The sequence below is a fragment of the Sparassis crispa genome (assembly GCF_003851025.1).
Source record: "Sparassis crispa DNA, contig_000004F, whole genome shotgun sequence".
NCBI classification, from domain to species: domain Eukaryota; kingdom Fungi; phylum Basidiomycota; class Agaricomycetes; order Polyporales; family Sparassidaceae; genus Sparassis; species Sparassis crispa.
Genome location: NW_020939751.1, coordinates 960,717 through 988,229, shown reverse-complemented (window position 1 = coordinate 988,229; position 27,513 = coordinate 960,717). Strand labels below are relative to the sequence as shown.

Sequence of the window (27,513 nt, the reverse complement as noted above, 5' to 3'; positions counted from 1 at the left end):
CCTCCGCTCGATCCAGATCCATACAGTAGACATTCGCGATGACATCGGCGTAATCTCACAGGCCTATAACGTGTACATCGACATACCGCTGATCAACCTCGAGCAATAGAACACGTGGCACAGCTTTGTTACCAGCCTCACCTTCAACACCCAGTGGCAAGGTACTGGCCGTGCACTCCCTCCTCGCCGTTGCTCCTACTGCCATGCCGCTGACCACATCGTCGACATGTGCCCCTTCCCTACCCTCCCCGGATGGTTCGAGCCTGCGAACCGCGACATGATGCGTGAACAGGGCGGCACGCAATGTCGGCCGGCACGCGGCAGTTATCGTGGTCTCCCTCGAGGGCGCGGATATGATAACTGCCCGTGCGGATGGGGAATGGGGCACACCTAAATCTCTGATGATGCTCTAATGCCTACCAATGGCCCCTTCCTGCCTAGCCCCCTACCTTTCTTCCTATGTCTACACCCCAACTCACAGAGCTATCCCCTTACATATTTATTTTCGTAGTATCATGGTGAACACAGAACATCCTTGTAGCTCCTGTGTAGCCACATACCCGATACAATATATTACTTTGCACTTGCAACATACACGATGGAAACCATAATGCAACCTCGAAACCCAGATCTCGCTCGAGATTGCATTCCACCACCCCTCTTCACTCTGGCCCAAATACACTGACCGTGACAGTGATGTCAGTTATGAAAGATAATCTTTTCTATCAATAAGTAGCAAATTTTCATGAGAATTGCTACTTTTAAGTAGACTTATCTGTAGGTGCATAGATTAATTTAGGATAATCTTCTGGATAATCTTAATATAATCTTCCAGATAATCTGAGGATAATCTTCTGGATAATCTGAGAATAATCTGAAAATTAGCAATAAAATGCAATTTTAACTTTGACACTAGCCAGGATTGAACCCTGGACCTTAGGTTGATTTTATAAAATATAATTCCAAGTGACACTTTAGACCACTTGACCATTAGGCCATACATCACAACTATCTTATATTAAATTAGACATCTTTTTCTTGAAAAAGACTTAGCCAAATTCTGTCTATTAGAAAAGAGTAAGTAAAAGACACTTGACTTTTATCATAGATAGACAAGACTTATAGACAAACAGTACTCTGCATCCTATTATAGTCTTGTTCTACAGCTTACAGTTTTTGTAAACTATCATGCAGTACTATACAGTATCTTAATATAGTCATCTATAATATATAACAAGTTATTGAGAGACAGTATTTTATTTGTTCATTTTAGGCTTATACTCTAGAGTCTATTATATTATAGACTGAGCACTTATATATACAAGATCTTTATAGCTATCTTCTAATTGTATAGCAAAGTTCTGTTTTGCTGAAGTAACTGTAGAAACATATATTCTATTAATTACATATTGTACTACATTATATGAAGGCTGCAAGCATTAGAAAAGACTATAAGACTCAGAGTAATGTTTGTTTATAAGTCTTGTCTATCTATGATAAAAGTCAAGTGTCTTTTACTTACTCTTTTCTAATAGACAGAATTTGGCTAAGTCTTTTTCAAGAAAAAGATGTCTAATTTAATATAAGATAGTTGTGATGTATGGCCTAATGGTCAAGTGGTCTAAAGTGTCACTTGGAATTATATTTTATAAAATCAACCTAAGGTCCAGGGTTCAATCCTGGCTAGTGTCAAAGTTAAAATTGTATTTTATTGCTAATCTTCAGATTATTCTCAGATTATCCAGAAGATTATCCTCAGATTATCTGGAAGATTATATTAAGATTATCCTAAATTAATCTATGCACCTACAGATAAGTCTACTTAAAAGTAGCAATTCTCATGAAAATTTGCTACTTATTGATAGAAAGGATTATCTTTCATAACTGACAAAGATGACCGTGATGGGACAGGAAAGCCAGAGTGCTCCCTCAAAACGCAACCACATTTCAAAGCGGAGGCCTATTTAGGCCCTGATGAGCCGCGCCGAGAGGCTGAAGCCATAGAAATGAACTGCTGCTTTACCGCGGAACACAGCATCTCTCACCACATGGTATAGTCACCTTTGGAGCCATAGGTCAATGGCGCCCCGGTCCGATGCATAGCTGTAAGTCAATACCCGGTACACTCAGCAATCACATATAATTCAGAAAACCCCACAAACCCGGTCTTGACACATGGTAATGGCTCGAGCCTCCCCCGTCCTAGAGGTGGAACCGGGCTACCCGCTGCCCACTCCCCCAATGACAGGACAGGAGAGTTAGGCGACGGGCATCGAGATCCTCTCCCTCAACAAACACCAGACTCACAACCAATACTGTCAATGGCGCACCCGATGAACGGGAGCAGCAATCATCGTGGCAGGCACCAGCGCAAAATTCAACAAAAGACTAAAGCACACCTTAAGATTGCATCTCTAAACATGCAAGGCAAGGGACAAACACTAATCTCTTAACCTACAAATAAGTGGACTCAGATCCACCAACTCATGCGAGACAATAAAATAGGCATCCTAGCCCTCCAAGAAACACACCTTGACCAAGAATATGTAGACCGACTGCACAGATAATTCGGACGCCGCCTATGTATCCACTTCTCATCTCCCCCAGATGTCACCAATGCTCAAGGTGTCGCCATAGTCCTTAATAGAGAACAAACAAATATAAAAAATGTAAAAATCAAGGAACTTATTCCTGGACGAGCACTTTACCTCTCCCTCCCATGGCATACAGACCTAACCTTAAACATCCTAACAATATATGCACCAAATGACCCCAGAGATAATGCAGACTTCTGGAAACAACTGGATGACACCTGAGAAATTCATGACCTCCCTTACCCAGACATCCTACTGGGAGACTTTAACATGGTTGAGGATGCTCTAGACCGCTTTCCGAGTTGCACTGACCCAACTGAAACCATGCAAACCCTAATGGACCTTAAACAACACCTCCTCCTGCAAGACGGGTGGAGACACGAACATTCAAATGCAAGAGCATTTTCCTTCCGCCAACAGAGTACAGGGAGTAAATCTCGGATCGACCGCATATATGTAAATGAGCAAATAATGGAATCAGCCTCTGATTGGATGATTAATGACACCGCAATACACACAGACCACAAGTTAGTATCTGTCCATATATCGAATAAGCAAACACCATACATAGGGAAAGGAAGGTGGACAATCCCACTACATATACTACAAAATGAACACTTTCTCAACACAGTTGATTACCTCAGCAGGAAACTTGCACAAGATATACAGGACAATGAATCTGACCGCACCATCACAAAAAACCCACAAATATTATTCAAAGACTTTAAAGATCAAGTCCTAAAAGAAGCTAAACTGGCAGCACGGAAAGCTATCCCCCGAACACAAATACAAATAGATAACCTCAAGACACAACTTGACCTCCTACTTAATGACTCAGGCTACATAAATAATGCTGACCTACGACTATCAGCAGACCTAATCCAACATCGCATTACAGAACTCAAGATAGCTCGCAGCCACAAGGCACGAAAAATGTCTGCAGCTCAATATCAACTAGCTGCAGAAACACCAAGTAAATACTGGTCCAAAATAAATAAAGAAGTACGCCCGAGAGACATCATGTTCTCCTTGAAAATGCCTGGCTCATCACCTCCAGAATATGTAACTCGCTCTGACAAAATGGCCAAGCTAGCGCGTGATTACCATGAATCCATCCAGTCAAATGGCCCCCATGCCTCTGCACAGGAACGTGAAACTGCAACCCTACACACTCTGGGAGCAATTCCCAGTAAGGCAAAGCTGAACACCCCATCTCACCTATCTGAAAATATCACAGAAGACACAGTTCTTCAAGCCCTCCTGGCCTCACAAAATGGAAAAGCTTCAGGCATAAATGGAATCCCATATGAACTGTGGAAAGCCCTCCACTCACGCTTCCTCACCAAAACAAATGAAGTACTCCCGGCCTTCAATGTTATTCGTACCCTGACCTGGACATATAATGACATCGAAACCCATGGAACTATACCAGAAGCAAGCTTCGCTACAGGCTGGCTATGCCCAATATACAAGAAGAATGATCGGCGAGACATTGCCAATTATCGGCCCATAACATTACTAAACACCGATTACAAAATATTCACCAAAGCTTTGTCCCTACACCTATCGGTAATTGCACCCAAATTTATTCACCCTGCTCAAGCAGGGTTTGTCTCTGGCCGAAATATACATGATCAAATTTGCTTGTCACGCCTTATGATTGACTATGCAGAAGCAGTAGAAGAAAATGGAGCCATAATTGCATTAGATCAGGAGAAAGCTTATGATCGCATTGCACATGACTACCTATGGCATACCCTTGAAGCCTTCAACCTTCCTACCCTCTTTATAAACACAATTCGATCTCTCTACCATCATGCAGAAACTGTCGTTATCATTAATGGGGAAATCAGTGCCTCCTTCCATGTTACTAGGGGAGTACGCCAAGGCGATCCAATATCATGTCTCCTTTTCGACATTGCAATTGAACCTCTTGCATGCCTTCTCAGATCCTCATCACTCCATGGTTTTCACATTCCTGGTGTACCTGACCGCCTGATTACTACACTCTTTGTGGATGACACAACTGTATACCTAGCAGAATCAGATAACTTCCACACTCTACAACAAATACTTGACCTATGGTGCATAGCCGCCAAAGCAAAATTCAATGTTCACAAGACCGAAATCATACCAATAGGAAACCCAGAATACCGCACTGAATTGATCACCAGTCGGAAAATCCACCCGACAGCTTTGCCCTTCCCATCTAATACCCACATTGCCAAGGATGGGGAAGCAATCCGAATTCTTGGTGGCTGGATTGGGAACCACGTTGAGCCCACTACACAGTGGCCCATGGTGATAGAGAAAATACAAGCAGCTCTCACACGCTGGAACAAAAGTCACCCATCTCTCAAAGGACACTGCCTTGTAGTGCAAATAATTGTAGGAGGTATGACACAATTTCTTACTACTGTTCAAGGAATGCCCAAACATATTGAGAAGAGCCTGATCTCAATAATCCGAAAATTCATATGGGATGACAATCGCATTCCACTCATCAACATTAAAACCCTATACCTCCCAACCAGCCAAGGAGGACTTGGTCTCCTTGACCTCACCAGTCATAACCTTGCAATTGACCTTAAATGGCTACGACCCTTCCTAGACCTCTCCCCATCCCGCCCCTTGTGGGCCTTCCTAGCCAATGTTCTCATCAATAAATGTGTTGCATCCAGCTCCGGAAATGTACAGAAACTCTCTCAGATTAATGTCTTTCTTCAGACATGGGACACAACCACCCACTCACGCTCCAAACTACCACAAGACCTTCTCAGAATGCTGCGTGCTGGGAAATTATACAATGCTAACTTTGCCGCACTCAAACTACCCCTATCTCTCAAGAAGCAACTCCCATTTTGGTATCATATTGGAGCAAGCTCTCTACTCCGCCGCCTAAATAACACACCAACCTCTAAATGCCTCCGCAGTGTACACAATGTTCAATCTGTAGGTGACCTTCTGCATGTCACCAAACGACAGCATGATCCGAACATGTCTCCTTCACACCTTCCTCGTAGAAACTGTTGATGTACACAATGTGCAACTGACCAGTCCAAAGGGTGTGAACACCCACACCACTGTATGAAGGCTGCCCTCCATGCCATCTCTCTCCTGGGCCCCAAGTGGAACCCAGAGATAAACCCGACACCAGACAACCTCTCTCTCACTAAACAGCAGAGATGACGTAACTGGGAAGCAGCACAAAATCAGGACAGAATACTCCTTGACCCATCCACCACCACCCCTGGCCCCCTAGCAAATGTCTTTCGAGTCTTCACAGACTCCACCATAGTCAGTGCACAACTCCCAAAAAGACTGGGAAGAGGCATCCCAAATGATGCAGTCACAATCTACACTGATGGATCCTGCATCAAAAATGGTGAAGCAACAGCACAAGCAGGTAGCGGAATTTGGTATGGACCTAACGATTCACGAAACAAAGCACTTCACCTTCTGGATGGTATGGCATCCAACCAGGCAGGTGAAATCGCCGCAATTCTATACACTACCCAGACAACAGCAATAAATGCCCCCCTCCACATCATTAGTGACTCCCGATATGCCATAGATGGCCTCACCAAACACCTCCCACACTGGGAAGATGAGGGGTGGATTGGGACCCACAATGCACCCCTCTTTCAAGCAACAGCAGCATCCCTCTGTCAAAGAGCAGCAATCACCTCCTTCAAATGGGTCAAAGGTCATTCAGGAGAGGAAGGAAATTCAGGAGCGGATGAGCTTGCACATCAAGGGGCCCTTAAAAACACCCCAGATGACTTTGACCTATCAATCCCCATTTCCCTGCAATTGACAGGAGCAAAAATCCAGCCCATTCAGTCATGTTTGTGAACTGGACTCCCATTTACCCTGACATTGTCATGAACTGGACAGCCAGCGGACGTCGGCCCATCGGTCTGTGTAAGGAGCTGTCAGCGATCGGCTCATGGCGATGAAGGGAATGCTGGAGCGATGGGCCCACCGCCATAGGAGTATTTCTGAGCGATTGGCCCACCACCATGATGCTACTATTATACAGGCATGGGCCCACCGCCGCGGTGATAGTTCTGAGCGATGGGCCCACCGCCATAGGTGTATTTTTGAGCGATTTGCCCACCGCCACGGGGCTATTATACAGCCATTGGCCCACCGCCATAGGTAGTGTTCTGAGCGATCGGCCCACCGCCATAGGTGTATTTTTGAGTGATCGGCCCACCGCCATGGGGCTATTATACCGCCATAGGTAGTGTTCTGAGCAATGGGCCCACCACCATAGGTAGTGTTCTGAGCGATCGGCCCATCACCACGGTGCTATTATACAGCCATCGGCCCACCGCCACCGTGGTAGTACTGAGCGATGGGCCGACCACCATAGGCAGTGTTCTGAGCGATCGGCCCACCGCCATAGGTAGTGTTTTGAGCGATCGGCTCACTGCCATAGGTAGTGTTCTGAGCGATCGGCCCACCGCCACGGTGCTATTATACAGCCATCGGCCCACCATCATAGGTAGTGTTCTGAGCGGTGGGCCGACCGCCATAGGCAGTGTTCTGAGCGATCGGCCTCCCGCCACAGGTATATTTCTGAGCGATCGGCCCACCACCACGGGGCTATTGTACAGCCATTGGCCCACCGCCACGGGGCTATTATACAGCCATCGGCCCACCGCCATTGGAGCAGTTCTGAGCCATCGGCGAACTGCCATAGGTAGTGTTCTGAGCGATCAGCCCATCGCCACGGTGCTATTATACAGCCATCGGCCCACCGCCACCGTGGTAGTACTGAGCGATGGGCCGACCACCATAGGTAGTGTTCTGAGTGATCGGCCCACTGCCACTGGGGCTATTATACAGCCGTCGGCCCACCGCCATATGTAGTGTTCTGAGCGATCGGCCTACCGCCATAGGTATATTTCTGAGCAATCGGCCCACCGCCATGGGGCTATTATACAGCCATCGGCCTACCGCCACCGTGGTAGTACTGAGCGATGGGCCGACCGCCATAGGTATACTTCTGAGCGATCAGCCCCCTGCCATTGGTATATTTCTGAGTGATCGGCCCACCGCCATGACGCTATTATACAGCCATCGGCCCGCCGCCATAGGCAGTGTTCTGAGCGATCGGCCCACCGCCATAGGTAGTGTTCTGAGCAATCGGCCCACCGCCATGGTGCTATTATACAGCCATCGGCCCACCACCATAGGTAGTGTTCTGAGCGATGGGCCCACCACCATAGGTATATTTCTGAGCGATCAGCCCACCGCCACAGTGCTATTATACAGCCATCGGCCCAACCCCATAGGTAGGGTTCTGAGCGATGGGCCGACCTCCATAGGTAGTGTTCTGAGCGATCGGCCCACCATCACGGGGCTATTATACAGCCATCGGCCCACCGCCATAGGTATATTTCTGAGCCCATAGGCATGGGTCGCCTGAAATATCTGACTAGCCCGGGCATAGCTGAGTTATTTGCCTTGCCCTAGGTTGTCAACTGGGCTCGTATCGTGTCCGTGTCATCTTGGTGAAGCATGGGTGGGTGAAGGAACATACTGGATGATTCGTCAGGGAGTAGCATAGGTGGATGTATGAAACATGGAGATTGGTCGGGGGGAAGCATGGGCGGATGTATGAAATGTGGAGATTGGTTGGGGGGAAGCATGGGCGGATGCCACGCCTGATTGCCCGAGCCAAGAAGTAGACCATACGAAGTGAACGGATTGTACCCGAAGTCAACCGAAGAGCACGAAGTAGATGAGGATGCGGACGTGTGCGAATCAGCGTAAGAGCCGAAGGACACCACAGAAGAAGGGGGCTCCGACACCGAGTCGTTGCTCATGCAGCACCTCTTGCTCAGACCTATCAGCCCACCGCCATAGGTGTAGTTCTCAGCGATCAGTCCACCGCCATGGGCATATTTTTCAGTGATTGATCCACTGCCTAACAGGGCAATGATGGAGCTACCGCCAGCCAATAATTTCCACATAATACACCCATCATTCCCTCCCATTCTGGTTAGCTCGCTATCAGCTCTCCTTGCAGTATCACACACTCTCCCACTGTGGGAAGGGTTGGCGAACTGTGGCAAATATCCTTCGCCATCTGAACATGGAGTTCAGAATGACTTCGCCAAACTCTCCCAATTGGCATCGGTGTTTCGAGACATGCATCAGATACAATTTGGGATGTGCCCTTCTGGGTAGAGTATGTGGAGACGAATGGCGGTCCTTTCCACCGTGAGTAGGGTTGGCGAACTGTGGTGGATATCACTCGCCATCTGAACATGCAGTCCAGAATGACTTCGCCAAACTCTCCCATGTGGCATTGGCTTTTGGGACATGCATCAGATACCATTGGGGGTGTGTGAGGTGAGTATGTGGCTACTATGTTTCGCCTTACCACACCAGGTACATTGCCCAGGTTCAAAGACATGACAACCTTATATTCGACACACTATAGCACGAACGGATGCCTGGCATTGGGCGATTACATTCCTAACTCACGCAGCTGCCGTGTCGCCTCCTGCAGCTCTTCCAGCACCACATCCAGGTTCTGATCTGTCCTCTCGTGCAACCAACTAGTGAGGTTTGCGATGCGAACATGCAGCTGTTCAAGCTGCACCAGTGTAGACTCGGAGACGGTGTACACCTTCTCCTACGTTCTCGAGGTTCAGCAAGACTGTAAGGTGCTGGAACGTACCACTCACCCAGGGATCACCAAGTTTGTACCACCAGGCCTCCATAGGGCTCCCCGCCGGCCCAACCTGACGATCCCATTTCCACCAGTAGTCGGGTGAATCCTCGAGTAGGTTCTTAGGACGAGGAACGAGGGTGGTGGGGCGTGGAATCGCCTTGACGTCAATGCTGATGGGGCGCAGAACTTCGCAATTAAAAGTGCAGATGGTGAGGACACTGGCGATAACTCCACCATGGTCAATATGGTCAGCATGACCTGCCAACACGAGGTTGCCACAGATACCCCTGACGGCGAACTGCACAGGACTCAGCAGGGTCAGGCAATATCAGCAAGAAAGGTGTACCATCTCCCGGCACAAGCCTTCCTCCCAATGGACCTTGGTGAAGTGATCTGGGTGAGGCTCCAGTGCCAGAACAGCTTCTTGGATCCTCCAAGTGTAGACTTCCAACTGCAACCTCCCTCTGGAGAACAGGCAGGGGCGCGCATCTGATGTTGAAGACTGGGCAGACATGACAGTGAGTGGATGATCCGAGGTTGATATCTGATCGACCTTATCTGATGTCTGATGTCATACGATTGGAGAGCACATGCTGAGATGAAGCCCTCAGGCGAGGATGGAGGTCACTTCGCCAAATGTGATATTGGTGAGTAGGAATTACATACATGACGATCACTACATCGATATAGCAAACATGAATATGCGTACACCCCAGTGAACCCTGACTCAAAGCACATTTTCATTGCCCGCCCTTTCGTCCTCAATGTCCAGGGCGAGGATGTGGCTGAAGGTGTCAGTGGCGTGGCTGGTGAAGGTCCGCCACATACTCACTTGCCTGGCGGCATAGCAAACATGACCCTGCCAGGAAGAATCCGTCATCTCGAGCCAGTGAGCCCATCGTTCCGCATTCCGCTTGAAGGTGGCTATGGTCCAGGCCATTTCCGAGTGGACCAAGACACGCTCCTCCCTCCATCTCTCATATTGAGCTCTGGCACGCAGCCAATTTACTCTATAGACTGGAGGGTAAATTAGCAGGAGGCCTAGAGATCGATCGGACAATTACGAACACTCGTCCATCCATTCTGATGAACCTCGATCTCCAGCGACATCCATGGTCCAGAACCAAGCCAGGTTGACGTTCCTGAGCCCGGAGGTGCTAGCCTCGATGACGGCAGTTTTCACGTGCAGGTCCTTCTTATCCAAAGGGCGATAGAGGGCCAAGTCTTCATCGGTGGCGCCCAAGCGCATAATGGCGCGTCGGTTGGCGGAATAGAGCCTGGCGCAGGCCAAGACGGTCTGATTGGCAGCATGAACCTCCGCCTGTGCATGGGTCATGGTTCCGACGCTGTTGGCAGGACAAACCCTCTTGCGGTAGAGGTAAGACTTCAGTCCAAGGGCCATGCGAAGCTCATGGAGGATGTCATTCATCAGGCCTTTGCGCAACTCCAACTCTTGGGCCGCCAGGGTCTGGAGCCCGTTGGCGACGGCGGCCACGAATCTGATCTGCGAAGGTAAATTCAAGGAAGCTCGCTCGGGAGGAATCACATCCTCGCCATACTCAGCGTCCTCCGGGTGTATTTGAAAAGGATTCTCATCCAAGGAATCCCAGAGCGCACCGTCGTCACGATCTTCCATGGCGGGAACGTCCTCCAACCTTCCCATGAACTTCTCAGAGCGACGTTGGAATGTGAGAATGCTGACTTCGAGGCGCTGACGGCGCTCGAGAGTCTTGAGGTCCTCCGCCACACTCGGATTTTGACCCGCCTTGCGGATATCATTCGCAAGCTTAAGCCTGAAGGCCGTCAGAGCTGTATTTTTGTTAAGATGAGGCAAACTCACTGTGCTTCTTGAATTTTGAGGCCAGTCGACAACCATCCGGCGGTGCCCTTCTCCAAGCCCTTGGCGGACTCCTCGCCCGCCAGTCTGAGTTGGGTGAGGTCTTTACCCGGGGCTTGCATTCACGTCAACTACATGCCACACGACGATGGAAGGATACTCACCCTTCATGAGCTGGACATCGAAGGTGTCCATGATCTTCGGATCATTTTGGCGAGCCTCCATAGCGTCATCGTACTCCTTCTGCCATGCCTCAAGGACATCCTCATCTGTGGATGCAGATAAAGCTTCAAAGGACTCCTTGCTTCGTGGGAAGCCCAGGAGCATGCGTTTCCACTTTGTCATCAAGGTTGGCACTATAGGCAGCATAAGCCAGGTGGCAAATAGGGAAGGAGGAACCAGGCTCACCCATGCGAGTCGTCTTCTTCCAGTTGGAGTCATTCATGTGATCGTCAAGGACTTCTTGGCGGTGAGCTCGGGTCATGCCCCTGGTACTGCCTGAGACCTCATTTGTCGGCACCCACAGGGTCTCGATAACCTCACCATCGACCATACCAGCGCCAACTATAAAGTTGGGCGAGAACCGTTGGAAGCAGCAATCTTGGTATCCGTGCACATGAAACAAGCCGATGCCTTAGTCTACCTTGAGCTCGAAGGGCATCCTCAGATAGGCGCTGTGGCGGAAATGTTTGCGGACATGAATGCTATACTGGCACATGATGTCGTACATGATGAGGATGAGGGTGATACCGGTGAGGGTCAGGAGCGCATTGCTGAGAGAGTAATCCATATTCATTTGTCTGCAGAGGGTGCATCAGTGAGAATGAATCATGACAAGAGACATATGCGAACCTTTCTCCCTTCTGGAAATTGACGACAGTATGAGGGACGAAGAAACCATGTCTGGCGCAAGCAGTGGCCCCAATTCCTGTGGCATCGAGGTTGGCACGATCCACATTGGCCTGATTGACAGCGCGGTGCTCGTGACAAGTGGAGCGCTGGTGGGCTTAGGAGTCAAGGGCGGAAGAAGAACGTGCAGCCAGACATGCACCTGATGTGACTCCATGGCCACTGCCAGATGAGCCTTGTAATCCTCTTGGCCGACCATGAATGCCTGGCCGTCACTGAGGGCGACGTCCTCCTTGGGGTGCTTCATCTTCATGTGCTCTGCACTGAAATTGCCATCCATGACGAAGCCACGTTTGAACTTCCACTGCACTGGATCTGCTTGCCAATCGAAAGGCAGGTTGAGCCCAGACTGGGGACAGGCGGGACAAAAGATGGTGAGGCCACCCTTCTCCACAGGACGGAGGGCATCGTGTGAGAAGCCGTGCCACTTGCGATATTTGAATTGGCACCATTGGCAGGACACTCACATCAGCTCACGATAACGGTCCTGGCGAGGAACTGGCATGAACGGTTGGGCCATGGGAATGCATGTGAACACTTACGGGAACAGTGCCAGGGAAGGCATTCCTCATGACCTGTTTGAGTTTGCTGTAGTAGTTCAATGCCGCCGTCTTGCACTCTTTGTTCTCCAGAATGAAATCATCGAGGATGGAGAATGTGAAGGCGGTATGGGGATCCTTGACGGTACCAGGGTAAAGTCCCATTTGAAGAAGCTGCATGTCACGCTCTACTGCCATCTCACACTGGCACCAGTCAACGCCAATATGGTGAACGCCAGAGATGTCGACAATGACTATGATCCGATTCCCGTAACTATCATGGCGAGGTGGCCGGGAGAGCACCGGTGGCACATCTTCCTCCCAAGTGGGATCGGGAGCATCGTCGGTTTGCCTTGCTTCACCATCAAGGGTGCCTGCCAGAGGTGCAAAGTTGAATGGGACCCTCGCCCATCATGTGCATTTAGGTCTTCATTGGAGGCATTTCAGAAATCGGACCCCAGGGCCACCACCGGCGCAGGGTTGTTATGTGCTGTGAAGGTGCCCAGAGGGCAGGGATCTCCGCCATGCCCCAAATGGATGCAGACGCCAACCCGATACAGTGATGCCGGCTCAAAATACTGACCCTGCCAATGCTCTATCCGATGGAAAGGAGCACGCTGATGGCCATTACGACAGCAGTCGGTACAGGTGAGCGGTCTGCCCATACAGTCCAGGCATCGCCACCGTCCCTCGCCAACCTTGCATTCCGCACAGTTTCTGGGCTCAGGCAGGGCTTTCATCTCGACAATGGCATGAAGATAGTCATCACGGTGGGGTATCCAGTCCCTCATGAAGTCATTCTGAGTCTATCGTGCATGGTCAGACTGTCAGATGATCATGGCGGGAGTGCCCACCTTTGTCTTCCGAGCCGCCGGATCCAGCTGAATTGGCACACCTATGTTGCCCAGGACGTCGCCATCATCCAAGTTAAACAAGGAGCCTGAAGCTGGAGCCTTCGATGGACTTTTGGAAGGCGATGGCACGTTTGAACCCGTGGGCATGGGCAAAGGTACGTCCACATAGCGTACTCCCCTAGTGGTCTGCTTAGCTACCTTGGTCACAAACTCAACCTCGTCATCCAGGTCTACAATGAGCCTGCTTTTGTTGCGTCTGCTCATGGTTCAGGTCAGTGGGGAGTCGTATTCCAAGCCAATCGATGAGCATTGTGTCCCTATCGCACAACACGTGCAAATCACACACGGCCTTGCTGCCCACCAGACTACTCATCAAGGTGGTTAAGAATGGCTGCAATGCCTGGGCCTTATCACCTCGTGGTCTCTTTAGGCACCATATCAGTGTTATGCAGATAAGGATGCCATGTTGGCGAGAGGTCTGCCAATCGTATGTCGCCCTCAGTGCTAACTTTGCCTTGACTCGGAGTAGCATAATGTTCAAAAGGGAAACGTGCACTTGCACCGCGCGCTCGCCAACACTGCCGCCATCTGCCCCACTAGCACTCACAACTTCTCGACCGAATACATTTCGCCACCACCTCTGCCGACTTCGAGGTCCGCCAACCATACGCTGCCATCAGTGATAACTACACCTTGAGCTGAACACTGTCGAGATGTGAAACGCGCACTTGTACCCCGCGCTCACCAACCTTCAGCTAGGATTCGGAAATTCGTGACTCCATACATTTCGCCATCACCTCCACCAACTTTGTCCCGCCAACGAAGCTGCCATCGACAGTCTCCATCCCCTGCATAGTGTTCTCATCTCCATCAGTCTTTGGCATGATGTCCCTTTAATAAGCGAGCCAGTTAGGACCTGTTCTGAGTTAGGAATGCAGACTCGGTGATGAACTGTGCACATGCCAATGTGTGAGGCGTAATATGAAGCTTGCATCCAGTGGGGCGCCAGAATGCCTAGCCTGTTCTGGACACCCTCTCGCATGAAGTATGCATAGATGAGCCTTTCACCATCTGCTCGAGTGACACCATGACGAATCGCCTTTCCACAGAAGGCTATGACGGTTCCAGGACTATAATCGATGGCGACACGCATGGCGGGGAAGTTCAACCACGCGCAAGTGTAGTTGCCCAACGTCGCCAACAGGTCGTAGAACATGTATCTTGTCTTGCTATCTCGGTGGAAAGGAGTTTCCCAGTTGGCGATCACCTGGAGTGCATTGAATGGCGACGACCAGTTCAGCGCCATCTCTCGCAATTCTGGGTCTTGCTGGATCAAACCCAAGCACTGGCATCCTGCGGCATATAGTGTTGGGTGAACGACGGCCAGGATGGCGCCCAGCAATGCGGAGGAGTCATGAATATCATGCAGCCAACTTCTTCCGCCCTCAAGCTTCAGGCTGGCGGAGGTCTCCAGCCTCCCAGACTCCATATGCTGCAAAGGCTGTCCAGACGCAAGGCAAATGGCGTGGCGAGGAGACCCACCTCTCTTACTTGTTGGAACCAACCTGGCGAGAGACACAAGGAGCCCGCTGGGAATTGGGCACACTCCTCAGGAGGCAAGAAGTACAACAGGTTGTGTCGCCAACTGGTGGTGGTGCTGGAAGGCTTACTGGCTGCTATTGCTGGGTGTAGGGCCCTGGTCGCTTGGAGCATCTTCGTCTGACAAATTTGTCAGATCACAGTGCAAGGCTGGGCAAGCCACTCACCTGGTGGTCTGGTATCAACACTCTTGGAAGTATCCAAGCCAAGATGCGCGTGCATGTCCACGAGGGTGGCGGGCTGGTCTATGCGTATTTCGCTCTCACCAAATGGAGGAGGCCACTTCCGTTCCAGTTCTGCCTCGAGGACTTCATTCTGCCCCGTGGGCTGAATCGAAAGGCTGTCGCAATATCTATCAATGTCCCACTGCAGCCTTACTATTACAATGGCGTGATCAGTGTGATCAGACCTGCGGCAAGACTAATGACTACCAGGATTACGGATGGCCTTCACAAGAGCATCTGCAATGCCATTGCACTCCAATAGGAGGGCGGATGGCATGGACGGAGGCACTTCTATGGATGGCGCAGAATGGGCTGCATGAGTGGCCAGATGGAGCTTTCGGCGGAACATGAGCTTCCAAGACTCCTGCTATCTGATCGGTCAGTGGCATGGGTGACAGATTGCTCATCTTGATACTGTCTGCCAATCAATGGGACGATTACAGCATGCATCGGTTGAAGGAACGCACAGGTGTATGGCGGGCTCAGGCAGTTGGCTTGCAGATGCAGGGGAGAATGTAGGAGGGGCCAGAATGGCAAAGAACAGTATGCATTCATCTGCCTGCATATTGCTTGCAAGCACGTCCCTTGCACATCTCACATGTTCATCATGCCGCCGAGCCGGACTTGATGCCGCCATGCCAGATCACGGGCTGGGTGGTCCGCCATGTCTGGGCCCTTCGTCACCGCCATCTAATTGGCCAAGCCTAACTCCGAGGAAGCCCTTTATCCCACAGATTGGCATGCAGATGATCACCAGATTGCCTCCGCCCAGCATTCGCGAGATGAAGTTGGCGTGGTGTGCTCTGCCATAGAAGCAGCATTCAACATTGCCTTTCACCAGGTATGAATGCTAGTGCATACCTACTACCACCTCCCGCCACCTGCGAAAAATACACATACAATGCTTCAGCAGTCACCACACACCATGGCGAGGAGGGTAATTGGTGTAAGCCCAAATGGGCCATCAGCACGTGCATGTTGAGTTGTGGGTGGCCGACGAGGAAATGGACAGAGCGCTGCCCGTTGAACTATCGACCCCCTTCACTGCCCCAACACAAAAATCTCATCCTCGACATCGAGAAAGCATGCCGGCGAGATTTGTAATTTTGACGGAGCATCAGCCCATACTCTCTGAGAAGCTGCGGTCTTATGACACGGCAGATGCCAAGGGACGCAAGACTCTGGTTCAGAGCTTGTGCCAGAAGCTGAAGACACAGTTTGTCGACACGTCAAATTATGACGACATCATTGTGGAAACTGTGAGCAGTGTTTCATGTCTGTGAGGTCCCCACTAACTCTCACCGCAGAAAATCCGAGAGTGGCTCAATAACCACGCCCACCATGCGCAGGAGAAAGCGACGAAAAAGCGTATGCATGTTTCTGGCAAGCCCAATGCCTTCAAGGTGTGGGATGCGCTGGAGAGGGACAAGGTGACTGAGGCCGCGCGAGCACTCGTGGCAGAAAAGGGTTGCAATGTCTCCAAGGTGTGGAGAGTCGCACGGAGTGCTGAATGGGCAAAACTGTCCGAGGAGGAGCAGAAGGTGTATGAGGAAAAGGCGGAAAGTTGGCGCAATGGCACTCTGGATGATAAGACGAAAATGAAGTGCATACCTCCTGTCACGTAGCATAAGGCAAATCCTGACCTAAGACAGGCTAAGGGAGCAGCGAATGATGCAATATCTGAAGAAGTTTGCCAAGACTATGTGGGACACCATGGACATTCGCATGGCATTCATGCTAGCATATCCGAAGGAAGCGAGGAGTCTGAAGGTAGAGATGTGAGTGTAGACCGTCCGACTGTCGCCATCTGCTAACCCCCGAGTGAAGGGTGGAGGTCAACCATGCCATCACCAATGGAACTCCATTTGGGGCCTATCCTGGGTGGCTGTGTGCTTACCAGCCTCTAGCAAAGGTGTTCTCTGAGTGGGCCAAAGGCGAATACGGTAAGAAGACCTCAGTTGCATTGTCGCTGGCACACTAACCTGATTCCTTAGGTGTGACTGAGACTACGGTGATGGTGAAGAAGACACCTGCCGATTGCATGCGGGCCATGGACAAGATTCAGTTGATGGCCAACAGTTTTCCTCTGCTCCCGTCGATGCCTGAAGGTATGGCGGAAGCGCCTCTCAAGGTGATGAAGGTACAAGTTCGAGACTTCATGAATCATCACTACGGTATGACACTCCCACTCGGTGTTGAGAGATGCTGACCAGTTTACAGCATTGGCGAAGGGTGTTCGGAACTGCAAGTCGCCATGGACGAAGCTGAACAGCATAGACGACATCAATGAGGTTATTCCAGCGGAGATGCTACCTGAGAACTTCCAGTGGATCGATCCCTCAAAGGTGATAAGTGTTCCCGTTCGTGCCCTCCTCGACCACTGGCGGGCACGCCAAGAGGAACATGGACCTGAGCAGACCATGTGATTCACCCAGTACTTCGACAAGGATGGCGAAGCTGCTCCCACCAAGTATGATCCTCTTCCACCACTTGACGGATCAGCACAGGCATTAGAAGAAGGATCTGAACATGAGGTCCAAGAAGCACTCACACCCAAGAAGGTGGGGAAGGCGAAGAAGAAGGGTAAACCTGTGCGCAAGGCCACGGGAAAGGCGGCATCGAAGGCGACAAAGGGCAAAGCGGCCCCTGGTGGAGCCAAAGGCGGTGGGCGTAAACGCAAGATGAAAGATGCATACGACTCAGAAGACGATGCCAGAAGCAGCCAAGACTCTGATCGGAGTTCGCCAGATATACCCAGCATGGCTTCCGAAGAAGATACGGCCAGCGATGAAGATTCAGGGGATGGCGAGAGCGTGATTGCGAATAAAGTGAAGGGCAAGGCAGTCACCACCACCAATGGACGTAAGGCTAACAATGGCAGTGCACCTCAAGCGAGTGGTAGCGGCGGTGCCAAGACGAAGGCAAAGTGAGGTCTCCAAGACCTTCCTCTGGGCGCACTGCACAGATTTGACACAGAGGAGACCGATGAAGCATCCAGTGAACTGGAGCCCAGTACAAAGGAGCTCAGGCTTGAGCATCAAGGCCGAGCCCCACGTCTCACTGGCGGGAGTACTGTGGGGAGTACTGTGCCCCACCTCGTCAAAAGGAGAGACGTGTTTCTCGCCACCCTTTCCATCGAACCGCGATACCAGGATATGCTGAAGGAAGTCAAGATTGCGACTGTGGTGAGCTCCTTTCATGGGGATTCATAGCCACCATTGATCATCCGTCATATAGCCCCAGGTGTATCGTTTCGCCAGGTATGATCCGATTCCCTGGAGCGAATGGTCATATGGCCAGCGCTACCTCCCACCGTCATTTCATGCGGTGGACAACTTTGACATCGTCGAGAACTGGTTGGGCGACAAACCATGGCTGACAAAATATTGGTTCTTACATCCACAGGGCGTACAACAATCTGCACTCGTGATTGGTATGGCGCTGAGGGACCTCACACGATCTCAGTTCATTGAGGAGGGCAAACCGACCAACCTTCCCGACTATGTGGTGAACTCGGCGATCTCATTTGATGCAGTAGAGCAGCTGCTTCGCTGTTGCGAGATCATTACCTTGGACATGGTGGAAGGGAACGTCACCCATGCCATGGTGAAGCCAGTGAGCAAGCCTGCCATACGCGGTGCCCCACAAGGTGGCGATGGCCTTGGGGGCCAGGAGGAGCAGGAAGGTGATGCCTCTGCAAGAACTCACGATGGCACTGCTACTGCTGCCAAAGTTCACAAGGCTCACCAGCCTGCCCCCATAGCTGACAAACCAATCATTCCAAGTGGAGAAGACGAAGGGCCGAGCCAGGAGACCAGTGGTGGGGCCTCTGACGATGGCGAAGAGGACGATGCACACTTGTCCGCACCTAGCAGTGGTGCTGAACGACCGCCACCGCCTCCGTTTATACCTACGACGAGGAAGGCGGCAGCCACTGAAGACCGTCCATCAGGTCAAGCCAAAGCGCTCCAGGGAAGGTCGATCACCGATGCCCTTCAGAGTAATATCCCCGGCAGGATCACTCGCAGTCAGCGTCAAGCGATGGATGAGTCGCCCGCCAAGAATACCCGCAGTCAGCATCCACTAGGAGCTGTTAAAGATTTGAAGAAGCTTCCTGATCCAAAGCGGAAACGTCAACCAGCACGTCCCGAGCCCGATGGCGAAGACAGCTCTGGTGAAGACAATCCGCCACCTCGGAAGCGTGGACGTGGTACTCGGGACGAGTTGGTAGTGGCCTCGCCGAGGAAGAAGAATGCGAGGGCCGAGGACTCGGATGATGGTGACAAGCCTCCCGCAAAGCGAAGACGAGCTCTGCCTCAGACCCCGGAGGTCAAGGACAAGGGAGAAACCAAGCTGAAGCCGGTCCGTCTGGGGAAAGCAGCCGCCAAAGTGAAAGAGAGTGGCCAAGTTGGCACAGGTTGCAAGACCCGCAGTGGCGGCACCAGACCTTGACAATATAACTCCAGTTCAAAGTAGACTCGTAGGCTTCCACATTGTTTAATGTGACCCATAGATCTACATAGGTAAAGCCATGGAGATGGTGGCAATGGCGAGGGGAGTTGGCGAGAACTTCAGCAGGCATTCAGTTGACTTGGAGTGGCAGTGGTGAATCGAGTGCATGGAGATTCCATGCTAGGTTAAAAAGCATGTATATCAATACTCTAATGACTACACATTGTGGCTATCTGGGTGAAAGGCAGTAAAGACCATGGCGGAGTCGACCTTCTCTCGGAATGCGTCCAGAGACTTCGCCACCAGTGAGGTTTCCTCTCTCGCCGTCGCCACCTCCTTCCCCACCTTCTTCGCTTCATCCAAAGCGGACGTCGCCACTGCCATCGAATCCTCTTTGGCGAGTGCCAATTCCATCTCCAGCTTGCTCGCTTGAGCAATCGCCTCTGCCGCCGAAGACCTGAGCTCCTTCTTCATGCTGTCTGACCGCGCTGCCTGGAGCTCCATCGAATGATGGAGGTCGGCCAATTCACCCTGCAGCTTGTCGACGTCCGCTTGGCTCACCGTCTGGTTCGCGCCTTGCTCCAACCTGTTGACCTTCTCCTTGAGCTCTGGCAGGCAATGTCGCTTGGCGATGAGGTCCGCCACCGCCAACTTCATGCTCTCCTGAAGCTCAATGGTGACCGGCCTGCGAAACTCCTCCATGGCCAACTTGACCTCTTCGCAAATGCTCCGGGCATTTTCTTGAAATGCAGATGGCGGGTTGATTCGCTGGAGTGCCGCTGTGATCTCTGCCTTGATGGTGTTGAGGTCCGCCATCCTCTCCTGGAATTGGACTTCCATCCTGTCCTTGTGCGCCAGGAACTCCTGTCGCAACTCGGCACAATTTGCGCAGTCATCGTTGGATGACTGCGAGGTTTCTTCGCCACTGGGGGTGTCGCCTTCGTTCACCGGAGCGGGACTTCCTGTAGACACTCGCTGGACGTCGCGCAAGTGGGGTGCTGTATCCCTGGTCAGCGCTGCATGGATTCGAAGCTGTGGCGGGCGCACTTACCCTTGCTGGTCGGAGGCACTGCTCTGAGGCAGTTCGCCTTCGCATCCCTTTTTGCCTCCACCTCCTTCTTCGCTGCCTTGTGGTCCAGTGGGGCACCCCTCTTAGCTGGCCTTCGCCCTTCATCGAGATGTCCTGCCTTCGCCAATGTGGAGGAGTTCGCTCCCTTCGACGCCTTGGATATCTCCAGGGAGGGCATCACCTCCTGTGCCACCTCGGCAGCTCCTGCACTCGTCTCGTGGGACATCAGCAGCGAACGCCGCCAATCGTCGTGTGGCCACTCCAAGGACGCGCGCTGTTTCATGGTTACATCGACTCCAGCTGCGACAAGATGTCCTGCTTACCTCATCCTCCGCCACCTCTGCCTGATACTCTGGCGCATCCTCTGGTTCGTCGGCGACTGGTGTCAGCATGCGCTTGCTGCTGCTAGCTTGCGGCAGAGCAGCTGGCCCTGTTTGGAAGGCCATAGCCCGCACCGCCTCCATTGCCAGCCTGGCGGCTTCCTCCATGCCATCGCCTTCCGCCAGAGGCATCTTGGCTGCTGCCTTCGGAGCACTCGCCTTCGCCTTCCTGGTGATCACGGGCACCATTGGGCCCGAGCGACCTCCCATCGCCACCCTTGTCATCTGCCCGCCCTCCTTCACAACAGACTTGGCAGGCGGGACCTCATCCGCCTCACGTACTGAGGTCCTGGTGACCTCGCCACCATCTTGTGCACCTGAGTTTTGGCTCCTCACCGGCTTTGGCTTGGGTCCTGACTTCTTACCTTCGCCAGATTTGGCGACCGCACCAGACTTGGCAGGCGCGCCAGACTTGGAGACCTCGCCAGAGGTGGCGACCTCGCCAGAGTTTGAGGGAGCCACGGCTCCAGTGGCGGTGGCGGACTTGGTGGCGCGCTTGGACTTCGACGATTTCTCCACTGAGGCCTCGCCTTCAGCGTTGGCTTCATCGGGCATGACGGTCACCTTCTGCTTCGTTGCCTCGACCTCCTCGCCACCCTTGACCTTGGAGCTGGATGCCGCAGCATTGCGCGTCTTGGTCTTCTTCGGCAGCTTGCACTTCGACGCTCCCATGACCATGGGTTCTGCACCGTTGGGCTCATCGGAGTCGACCTTGACGTCGTATGGAGGTGGCGATGTGGGCAGTGGCTTGCCCTCTACCACCAGCACTGCGCACATCTCTTGGAACTCACGCTGTGCAGTGTGTGAGTTTCCTCGCAGGGACACGCCGTCCGTGTTCCTCGGCGCGATGCTGCAACTGACGCCTCGTGCTGCACATTCAAGGCAGCGACCGAAGTTGGCGGTGTTGAGCTTGCATGGCCACTCTTTCTCCTGGCAGCCAATGCAAGGGACGAGCTGCAGGAACATTAGCACAGGTCAATGTCTCACAAGATCGTTACTCACCGAATCTGTTGCATGTGCCCACATGAAGTCAGACACGCGGGTGGACGTCTTTTTCCACATGTCCTTCTGCGACACCGTCACCTTCGCCTTCGCCTTCACCGTCGCCTTCCCCTTCGCCGTCGCCTTTGCCTTCCCCTTCCCCTTCACCTTCGGTGCGACATGAGGCAACGCCGTCATCCTCATTGTCTGTTTGACAGGTTTGGCAGGGGCGTTCATCTTCGCAACACCGTCGTTAGAGTCCCCTGCGGTCTTGGCGGGTAGATTGGAAGGCGGTGCCGGAGTCTCGTCTTCGCTTTCGATGAACTCCTTGCTCTTGTATTCCTTCATCGCACGCTTCTTCTTTGGCGGCTTGACGGTCGGTACTTCCTCTTCATCGCTTGACTCCTTCACCTTCCTCTTCCCGCTCTTCTTCGTGCTCACCTTCGAGCCCTCCACCTCGGTCTGCGCCATCCTCTTCTGCGCACGCTGCACTCGACCAGAGGTGGTCGGGGCCTCGCCTTTCTCCTTTGCGACCTCGATCGGCTTCATCCGCTTCACCTTCGGAGCCGCCTCCTCGTTCTCACTCTCCTCACTCGACTCTGTGATGACCGCCTTGCGCTTTCGGAGTGATGGGGCAGCTGGCGAGATCGATATTGGTCTGGCAGTTGGCGGAGGGGGCGACGCCGCATCGACCTCAATGAATTCGGGCTGGCCTGCACCCGGCACGTCTTCCGCCATCTCATCGTCGTCATCTTTGTCGGCATCGTCATCCTCGTCACTGTCGGCATCGTCGTCGTCCTCACCCTCCTGCTCCTCTCCCTCTCCCTCTCCCTCTCCCCCATCCTCTTCCTTGCTCATCGCATGCACCGCCTTCCCCTGCGCCTTCTCCTTGCTCTTGCCCTTTCCCTTGTCCTCCCCCGCCTCCACGTGGACAATACGCTCACCCACCATGCCTGTCCTGACGTCGTTGTCAGCTCTCTCCTTGCCTTTCCCCTTGGTGACAAGGTCCCCGGTAGCCAGGTCCTCCTCGCCACGTCCCTGGGTGTCGTCATCGGCTGGCACATTGCCCCAGCCCTCCGCTGGCATACTCTTCACCGGTGGCAGCTTGCAATATGGATCTGGTGCAGTCAGTGTGTCGCTCGATGCCTCACAACGCTTGTGACTCACCTTCAGTCCACCACTGCCTTCCCAGGTCCTCACACTCCCCATACTCGCGCACAGCCAGAGGGTACCTCTTGTATATCCTCTCGTCGTCGTTCGATATGTGGTCCAGCCGTGCCAGGGCCTTCTGCTGGTATGCCCGGGTGAATTCCAGCAACGCGCTGATGACGATCCCAGGCATCCTCAACGACTTCAAGGGCTGCAGGAAACTCTTTTCAAGCCGACTCTGTGTGGCATATTCGGTAAGTGCATGCCAGACCTTCGACCGATGACTTACCACTTCGAGGTAAATCCTCATCTCCCAGTCCGGATAGCGAGGGTCATCCTGGCGAGGCACCGCTGCAACAATGGCCGTCAGTCGCGCGGCCTGCAGAACATAGTTGGGGTCAATATCCAGAGGCATGGTGAGCTTGGCAGAAGAAAGCGTGAGGGTGTTTCAAAAGCAGAGGTTGCAGTACAGCGGAGGCGGAGCAGACGACGCTATGAGCTGGCAGACGCGATCTGCACCAAGTTTAACTTCACACGCCACGCGACCACGTGCTTTGCACGTGATCACTGGACTTGCGCGATTTCTCAAGTCTCTCAAGGTCAGTGTGACCTGCTGCAAGTTCTCATGGCTCCCAACAGTAAGTTCTATTGCTCTCCTTGTGGAATCTGACTCCTTTGTGATGTTATCTGACCTTTCTATGTCATATCAATCCCCTTTCTACAACTGATCTCCCGCGATCCAGGACTGATCGAAGACTTGTCTGCTCGCCACAATCTACCTGCCATGGCCAGTGATGCGGAACCTCCTGACACGCTGGACATTATGATGGGCGAGTCAGATGAGGAGGATAGTATCGCTGAGCCCCGTCGTCCACTCATTTCGGATCTCCTTGACTCTCCTGGATCTGCCCAGATCTCCTTGCCTCTCCACTCTGCTTCTCAGACACCCCTCGCGCCCCGCCGCACTACCCCGTCCCTGGCGGCTCCATTTGCGCCATCCAACTCGCCACATGAGCATCTCCACCACCATGCCTCACCAAAGGTACAGGCGTCATCTGGATCTGTGGCACCTGTGGAGGGAAGTCGCGCACTTATTCCTGACCCTCTGGCGCCAGCTTGGGATGAAAGTCGTGGCAGTTCGCCAATCCATAGGCGTGCACTCATCTCAGATTCCACCCCCACTGCGCCCGGTGGAATGTTCGACTTCGACACTCCTGGCATCTCGCCAATCCCTCGACGCACCCTGTTGGAAGCTACTCCCCTTCCTCCACCAGCTCACACTTTCGACTTTCGCACTCCTGACACCTCCCAACTCCCTCGATGATCGCTCATCGCTGAGCCCCTTGATGCTATGCCACGTACATCCATCCACTTCGATAGTCAAGCAAGTACGCCGATGGCGAGGGGCATGCTGGTGGACGAGACACTTGACGTGGAACCAGTGCCGAAACTGCTGGACTTTGACAATAGTCCTCCCGCCATGCCAGGACGATGGCGAGCTCTGGTGATAGACAGCCCTGGCACGACGCCTGTGCGTAGCCAGGTCCGGTGGCTAAATAGTCCCAGCGCTTCGCCTCCAAAGAGGCGGCCTTTGTTGGACGATGTTTTAAGTCCACTGCCTCCGTCATCGGCGCCCTCTCACTCGCCAGCTCGCACTTTCGATGACAGCAATTTCCGCCATGATGCACCTGTCATTCACTATATGAAAGGCAGCATCGAGCCAGTCACTGTTACTTCCAGGATGCCAAGTCTGGCAGCACTTCCAGATGAGCTGCCGATCCATCATCCCACCCATTGGGAACAGGTTCCAGGCTTATTCCCAGATACCACACAGCTGCTGCCAATGGCAGTCCCTGGAGAGACAAATGCCACTTCTGGCTCACAAGTGGCCCGCCTCGGTAGATCGTTTGCACAGATCGCAGCAGAGGCAGACAGTTCCAGTGAGTACATCCCTGGCAACCTTCAGTCTGATGTTGACCTTATTCATAGTGGACGATGATGAAGGTGATAGCTTTGCGGTTAGTCATCATTGCGCCATGTTGCGGGAGTGCATTGTACGTCTTCAGCGTGAGCTCAACCTCACTGAGGATATGCACGTTGCGAACCTCAATGCCAGCTCGACCATGTTCCAAATGGGGTACATTCTGAGGGACATTCATGGCGAGGCGTATCGCAGCAACTGAACTAGTGTCTTTGAGCATTCTGGTGTTAGCAATATATGACCGCTATGTAACAGCTTGTATACCAGTACAAAATGGATACATTCACTTCTGCATCACTAAGCTCTAAAGCCCATCGCTCCTCCAGTGTACTCTTCAGATGGGCGGACTGCGCTCGCCATCACCAAGGCATGTTGTTGCCAGCAATTGGCCCATCGCCAAAGGACCTGAGTGAAAGCTTCACTGCATGGGAATATCGCTCCGCCAGCAAAGGGCCCACTGCCAAGGGTCAGAGGGTTGGCCATCGCCAAGCCGTGTTTTCGCCACCAATTGGCCCTTCGCCATGAGTGCTGGTGAGTGATGGGCCCACCGGCAAAGGTCAGAGGATTGGCGATCACCAGAGCACGTCATCACCACCAATGCGCCCGGAAACTGCAGGGCTGTATGTGACAATGGGCCCATTGGTGGCGATGACATATCCTGGTGATCGTCAACCCACTGGCCTTTGGCGGTGGGCCGATTGCTGGCGATAACATGCTCTGGCGTTGGCCAACCCTCTGACCTTTGGCGGTGGGCTGATTGCTGGCGGAAACATGTCCTGGCGATGACCTATCCCATGGGTGCTTGCAGTAAGGCCCTCACTGAGGGTGCTTTGGTGATGGGCCGACTGCTGGCAATAACATGCTCTGGCAATCGTCAACCCTCTAACATTTGGCGGTGGGCCCATCCTTCAGGTTACACTCTGGGCGATCGGCCCACTGCTCATTCGTCATACTCTGGCGGTGGGCCGATTGCTCAGACAAACATGCTCTGGCCATGGCCAACCCTCTGACCTTTGGCGGTGGGCCGATTGCTGGCGGAAACATGTCCTGGCGATGACCTATCCCATGGGTGCTTGCAGTAAGGCCCTCACTGAGGGTGCTTTGGCGATGAGCCGATTGCTGGCGATAACGTGCTCTGGCAATCGTCAACCCTCTAACCTTTGGCGATGGGCCCATCCTTCAGGTTACACTCTGGGCGATCGGCCCACTGCTCATTCGTCATACTCTGGTGGTGGGCCGATTGCTCAGACAAACATGCTCTGGCCATGGCCAACACTCTGACCTTTGGCGGTGGGCCCATCCGTCATCTCATTCGTCATACTCTGGCGGTGGGCCGATTGCTCAGACAAACATGCTCTAGCCATGGCCAACACTCTGACCTTTGGCGGTGGGCCCATCCGTCATCTTACACTCGTGGCGATGGGCCCACTGCTCATTGATCATACTTTGGCAGTGGGCCCATCGATGGCGATAACATGCTCTGGCGTCGGCCCACCCTCTGACCTGTGGCGGTGGGCCCATTGCTTAACGGTTACAACACTGTAATATGCCCTGCTAGTGGGCTGAGCACTGGGAGAAGAACACTAGCGGTGGGCCCACTGCTAGTATCCCACACATGAAAGATATGGGCCCACTGCTGGTAGAGGTCAACATGGTGACAATGGGCCGACATCCACTGGCTGTCCAGTTCATGACAATGTCAGGGTAAATGGGAGTTCAGTTCAGGTAACATGACTGAAAGGTGTGACTCTGGAAAGTTCAATACTCTTGAACTCCTACATCGTGAATTTTGGTGGCCCGGCATGTATGCATTTGTCAACAATTATGTCAAATGCTGTGCCGCCTGTCAACAGATGAAACTGAATACTCACCCAACTTGTATTCCTTTGGAACCAATCCTCGCAGACCCACATGCATTACCATTTTCCTGTTGCACCACAGATTTTATCACCGACCTCCCCATTTCCAACGGCTTTGATTCGATTATGGTCGTAGTAGACCATGACCTTATGAAGGGGGTGATTCTTACACCCTGCCTCAAAACGATCACAGCTGAAGGGACAGCCAAGATTTTTCACGACAAAGTTTACTCGCGATTCGGATTACCTGACCGAATCATCTCGGATAGAGGACCTCAATACGCATCCAAAGTCTTCCAAGAGTTAAATTGACTACTCCAGATTAGATCATCGATAAGCACAGCTTATCACCCTCAGACGGACGGAGAAACAGAACGAGTCAACCAGGAGCTGGA

The 27,513-nt window shown here is 52.5% G+C and overlaps 9 protein-coding genes across 9 annotated transcripts; 4 read left to right on the top strand and 5 right to left on the bottom strand.

Annotated features, from left to right (window-relative positions):
* Positions 1 to 8,074: 8,074 nt before the first annotated feature.
* SCP_0503400 (hypothetical protein) lies at positions 8,075 to 12,735 on the bottom strand (the record flags this gene model as incomplete). The annotated part of the gene is made up of 14 exons (XM_027758404.1): positions 8,075 to 8,532; positions 9,096 to 9,246; positions 9,299 to 9,583; positions 9,632 to 9,787; positions 10,118 to 10,302; positions 10,354 to 11,078; positions 11,126 to 11,237; positions 11,287 to 11,478; positions 11,531 to 11,660; positions 11,766 to 11,922; positions 11,975 to 12,120; positions 12,174 to 12,458; positions 12,509 to 12,529; positions 12,574 to 12,735. The coding sequence occupies 14 exons, from the start codon at positions 12,733 to 12,735 to the stop codon at positions 8,075 to 8,077; spliced, it is 3,165 nt and encodes a 1,054-aa protein (XP_027614205.1).
* Positions 12,736 to 13,397: 662 nt separating this feature from the next.
* On the bottom strand, positions 13,398 to 13,688 carry SCP_0503390 (hypothetical protein; the record flags this gene model as incomplete). Its single annotated transcript, XM_027758403.1, has 1 exon — positions 13,398 to 13,688. One exon carries the CDS (start codon positions 13,686 to 13,688, stop codon positions 13,398 to 13,400), a length of 291 nt encoding a protein of 96 aa, XP_027614204.1.
* A 491-nt stretch (positions 13,689 to 14,179) lies between these two features.
* SCP_0503380 (hypothetical protein) lies at positions 14,180 to 14,913 on the bottom strand (the record flags this gene model as incomplete). Its single annotated transcript, XM_027758402.1, has 2 exons — positions 14,180 to 14,315; positions 14,384 to 14,913. 2 exons carry the CDS (start codon positions 14,911 to 14,913, stop codon positions 14,180 to 14,182), a joined length of 666 nt encoding a protein of 221 aa, XP_027614203.1.
* Positions 14,914 to 15,090: 177 nt separating this feature from the next.
* Positions 15,091 to 15,524, bottom strand: SCP_0503370 (hypothetical protein; the record flags this gene model as incomplete). Its single annotated transcript, XM_027758401.1, has 3 exons — positions 15,091 to 15,143; positions 15,191 to 15,400; positions 15,455 to 15,524. 3 exons carry the CDS (start codon positions 15,522 to 15,524, stop codon positions 15,091 to 15,093), a joined length of 333 nt encoding a protein of 110 aa, XP_027614202.1.
* An 808-nt stretch (positions 15,525 to 16,332) lies between these two features.
* Positions 16,333 to 18,177, top strand: SCP_0503360 (hypothetical protein; the record flags this gene model as incomplete). Its single annotated transcript, XM_027758400.1, has 7 exons — positions 16,333 to 16,506; positions 16,555 to 16,850; positions 16,900 to 17,025; positions 17,075 to 17,190; positions 17,242 to 17,421; positions 17,468 to 17,607; positions 17,683 to 18,177. 7 exons carry the CDS (start codon positions 16,333 to 16,335, stop codon positions 18,175 to 18,177), a joined length of 1,527 nt encoding a protein of 508 aa, XP_027614201.1.
* Positions 18,178 to 18,402: 225 nt separating this feature from the next.
* Positions 18,403 to 19,699, top strand: SCP_0503350 (hypothetical protein; the record flags this gene model as incomplete). Its single annotated transcript, XM_027758399.1, has 2 exons — positions 18,403 to 18,432; positions 18,485 to 19,699. The coding sequence occupies 2 exons, from the start codon at positions 18,403 to 18,405 to the stop codon at positions 19,697 to 19,699; spliced, it is 1,245 nt and encodes a 414-aa protein (XP_027614200.1).
* A 216-nt stretch (positions 19,700 to 19,915) lies between these two features.
* Positions 19,916 to 23,693, bottom strand: SCP_0503340 (hypothetical protein; the record flags this gene model as incomplete). Its single annotated transcript, XM_027758398.1, has 6 exons — positions 19,916 to 20,697; positions 20,751 to 21,042; positions 21,092 to 22,102; positions 22,151 to 23,247; positions 23,297 to 23,516; positions 23,568 to 23,693. The coding sequence occupies 6 exons, from the start codon at positions 23,691 to 23,693 to the stop codon at positions 19,916 to 19,918; spliced, it is 3,528 nt and encodes a 1,175-aa protein (XP_027614199.1).
* Positions 23,694 to 23,903: 210 nt separating this feature from the next.
* On the top strand, positions 23,904 to 24,602 carry SCP_0503330 (hypothetical protein; the record flags this gene model as incomplete). Its single annotated transcript, XM_027758397.1, has 2 exons — positions 23,904 to 23,916; positions 24,022 to 24,602. The coding sequence occupies 2 exons, from the start codon at positions 23,904 to 23,906 to the stop codon at positions 24,600 to 24,602; spliced, it is 594 nt and encodes a 197-aa protein (XP_027614198.1).
* A 72-nt stretch (positions 24,603 to 24,674) lies between these two features.
* SCP_0503320 (hypothetical protein) lies at positions 24,675 to 25,461 on the top strand (the record flags this gene model as incomplete). The annotated part of the gene is made up of 2 exons (XM_027758396.1): positions 24,675 to 25,218; positions 25,268 to 25,461. The coding sequence occupies 2 exons, from the start codon at positions 24,675 to 24,677 to the stop codon at positions 25,459 to 25,461; spliced, it is 738 nt and encodes a 245-aa protein (XP_027614197.1).
* Between the last annotated feature and the right edge of the window lie 2,052 nt (positions 25,462 to 27,513).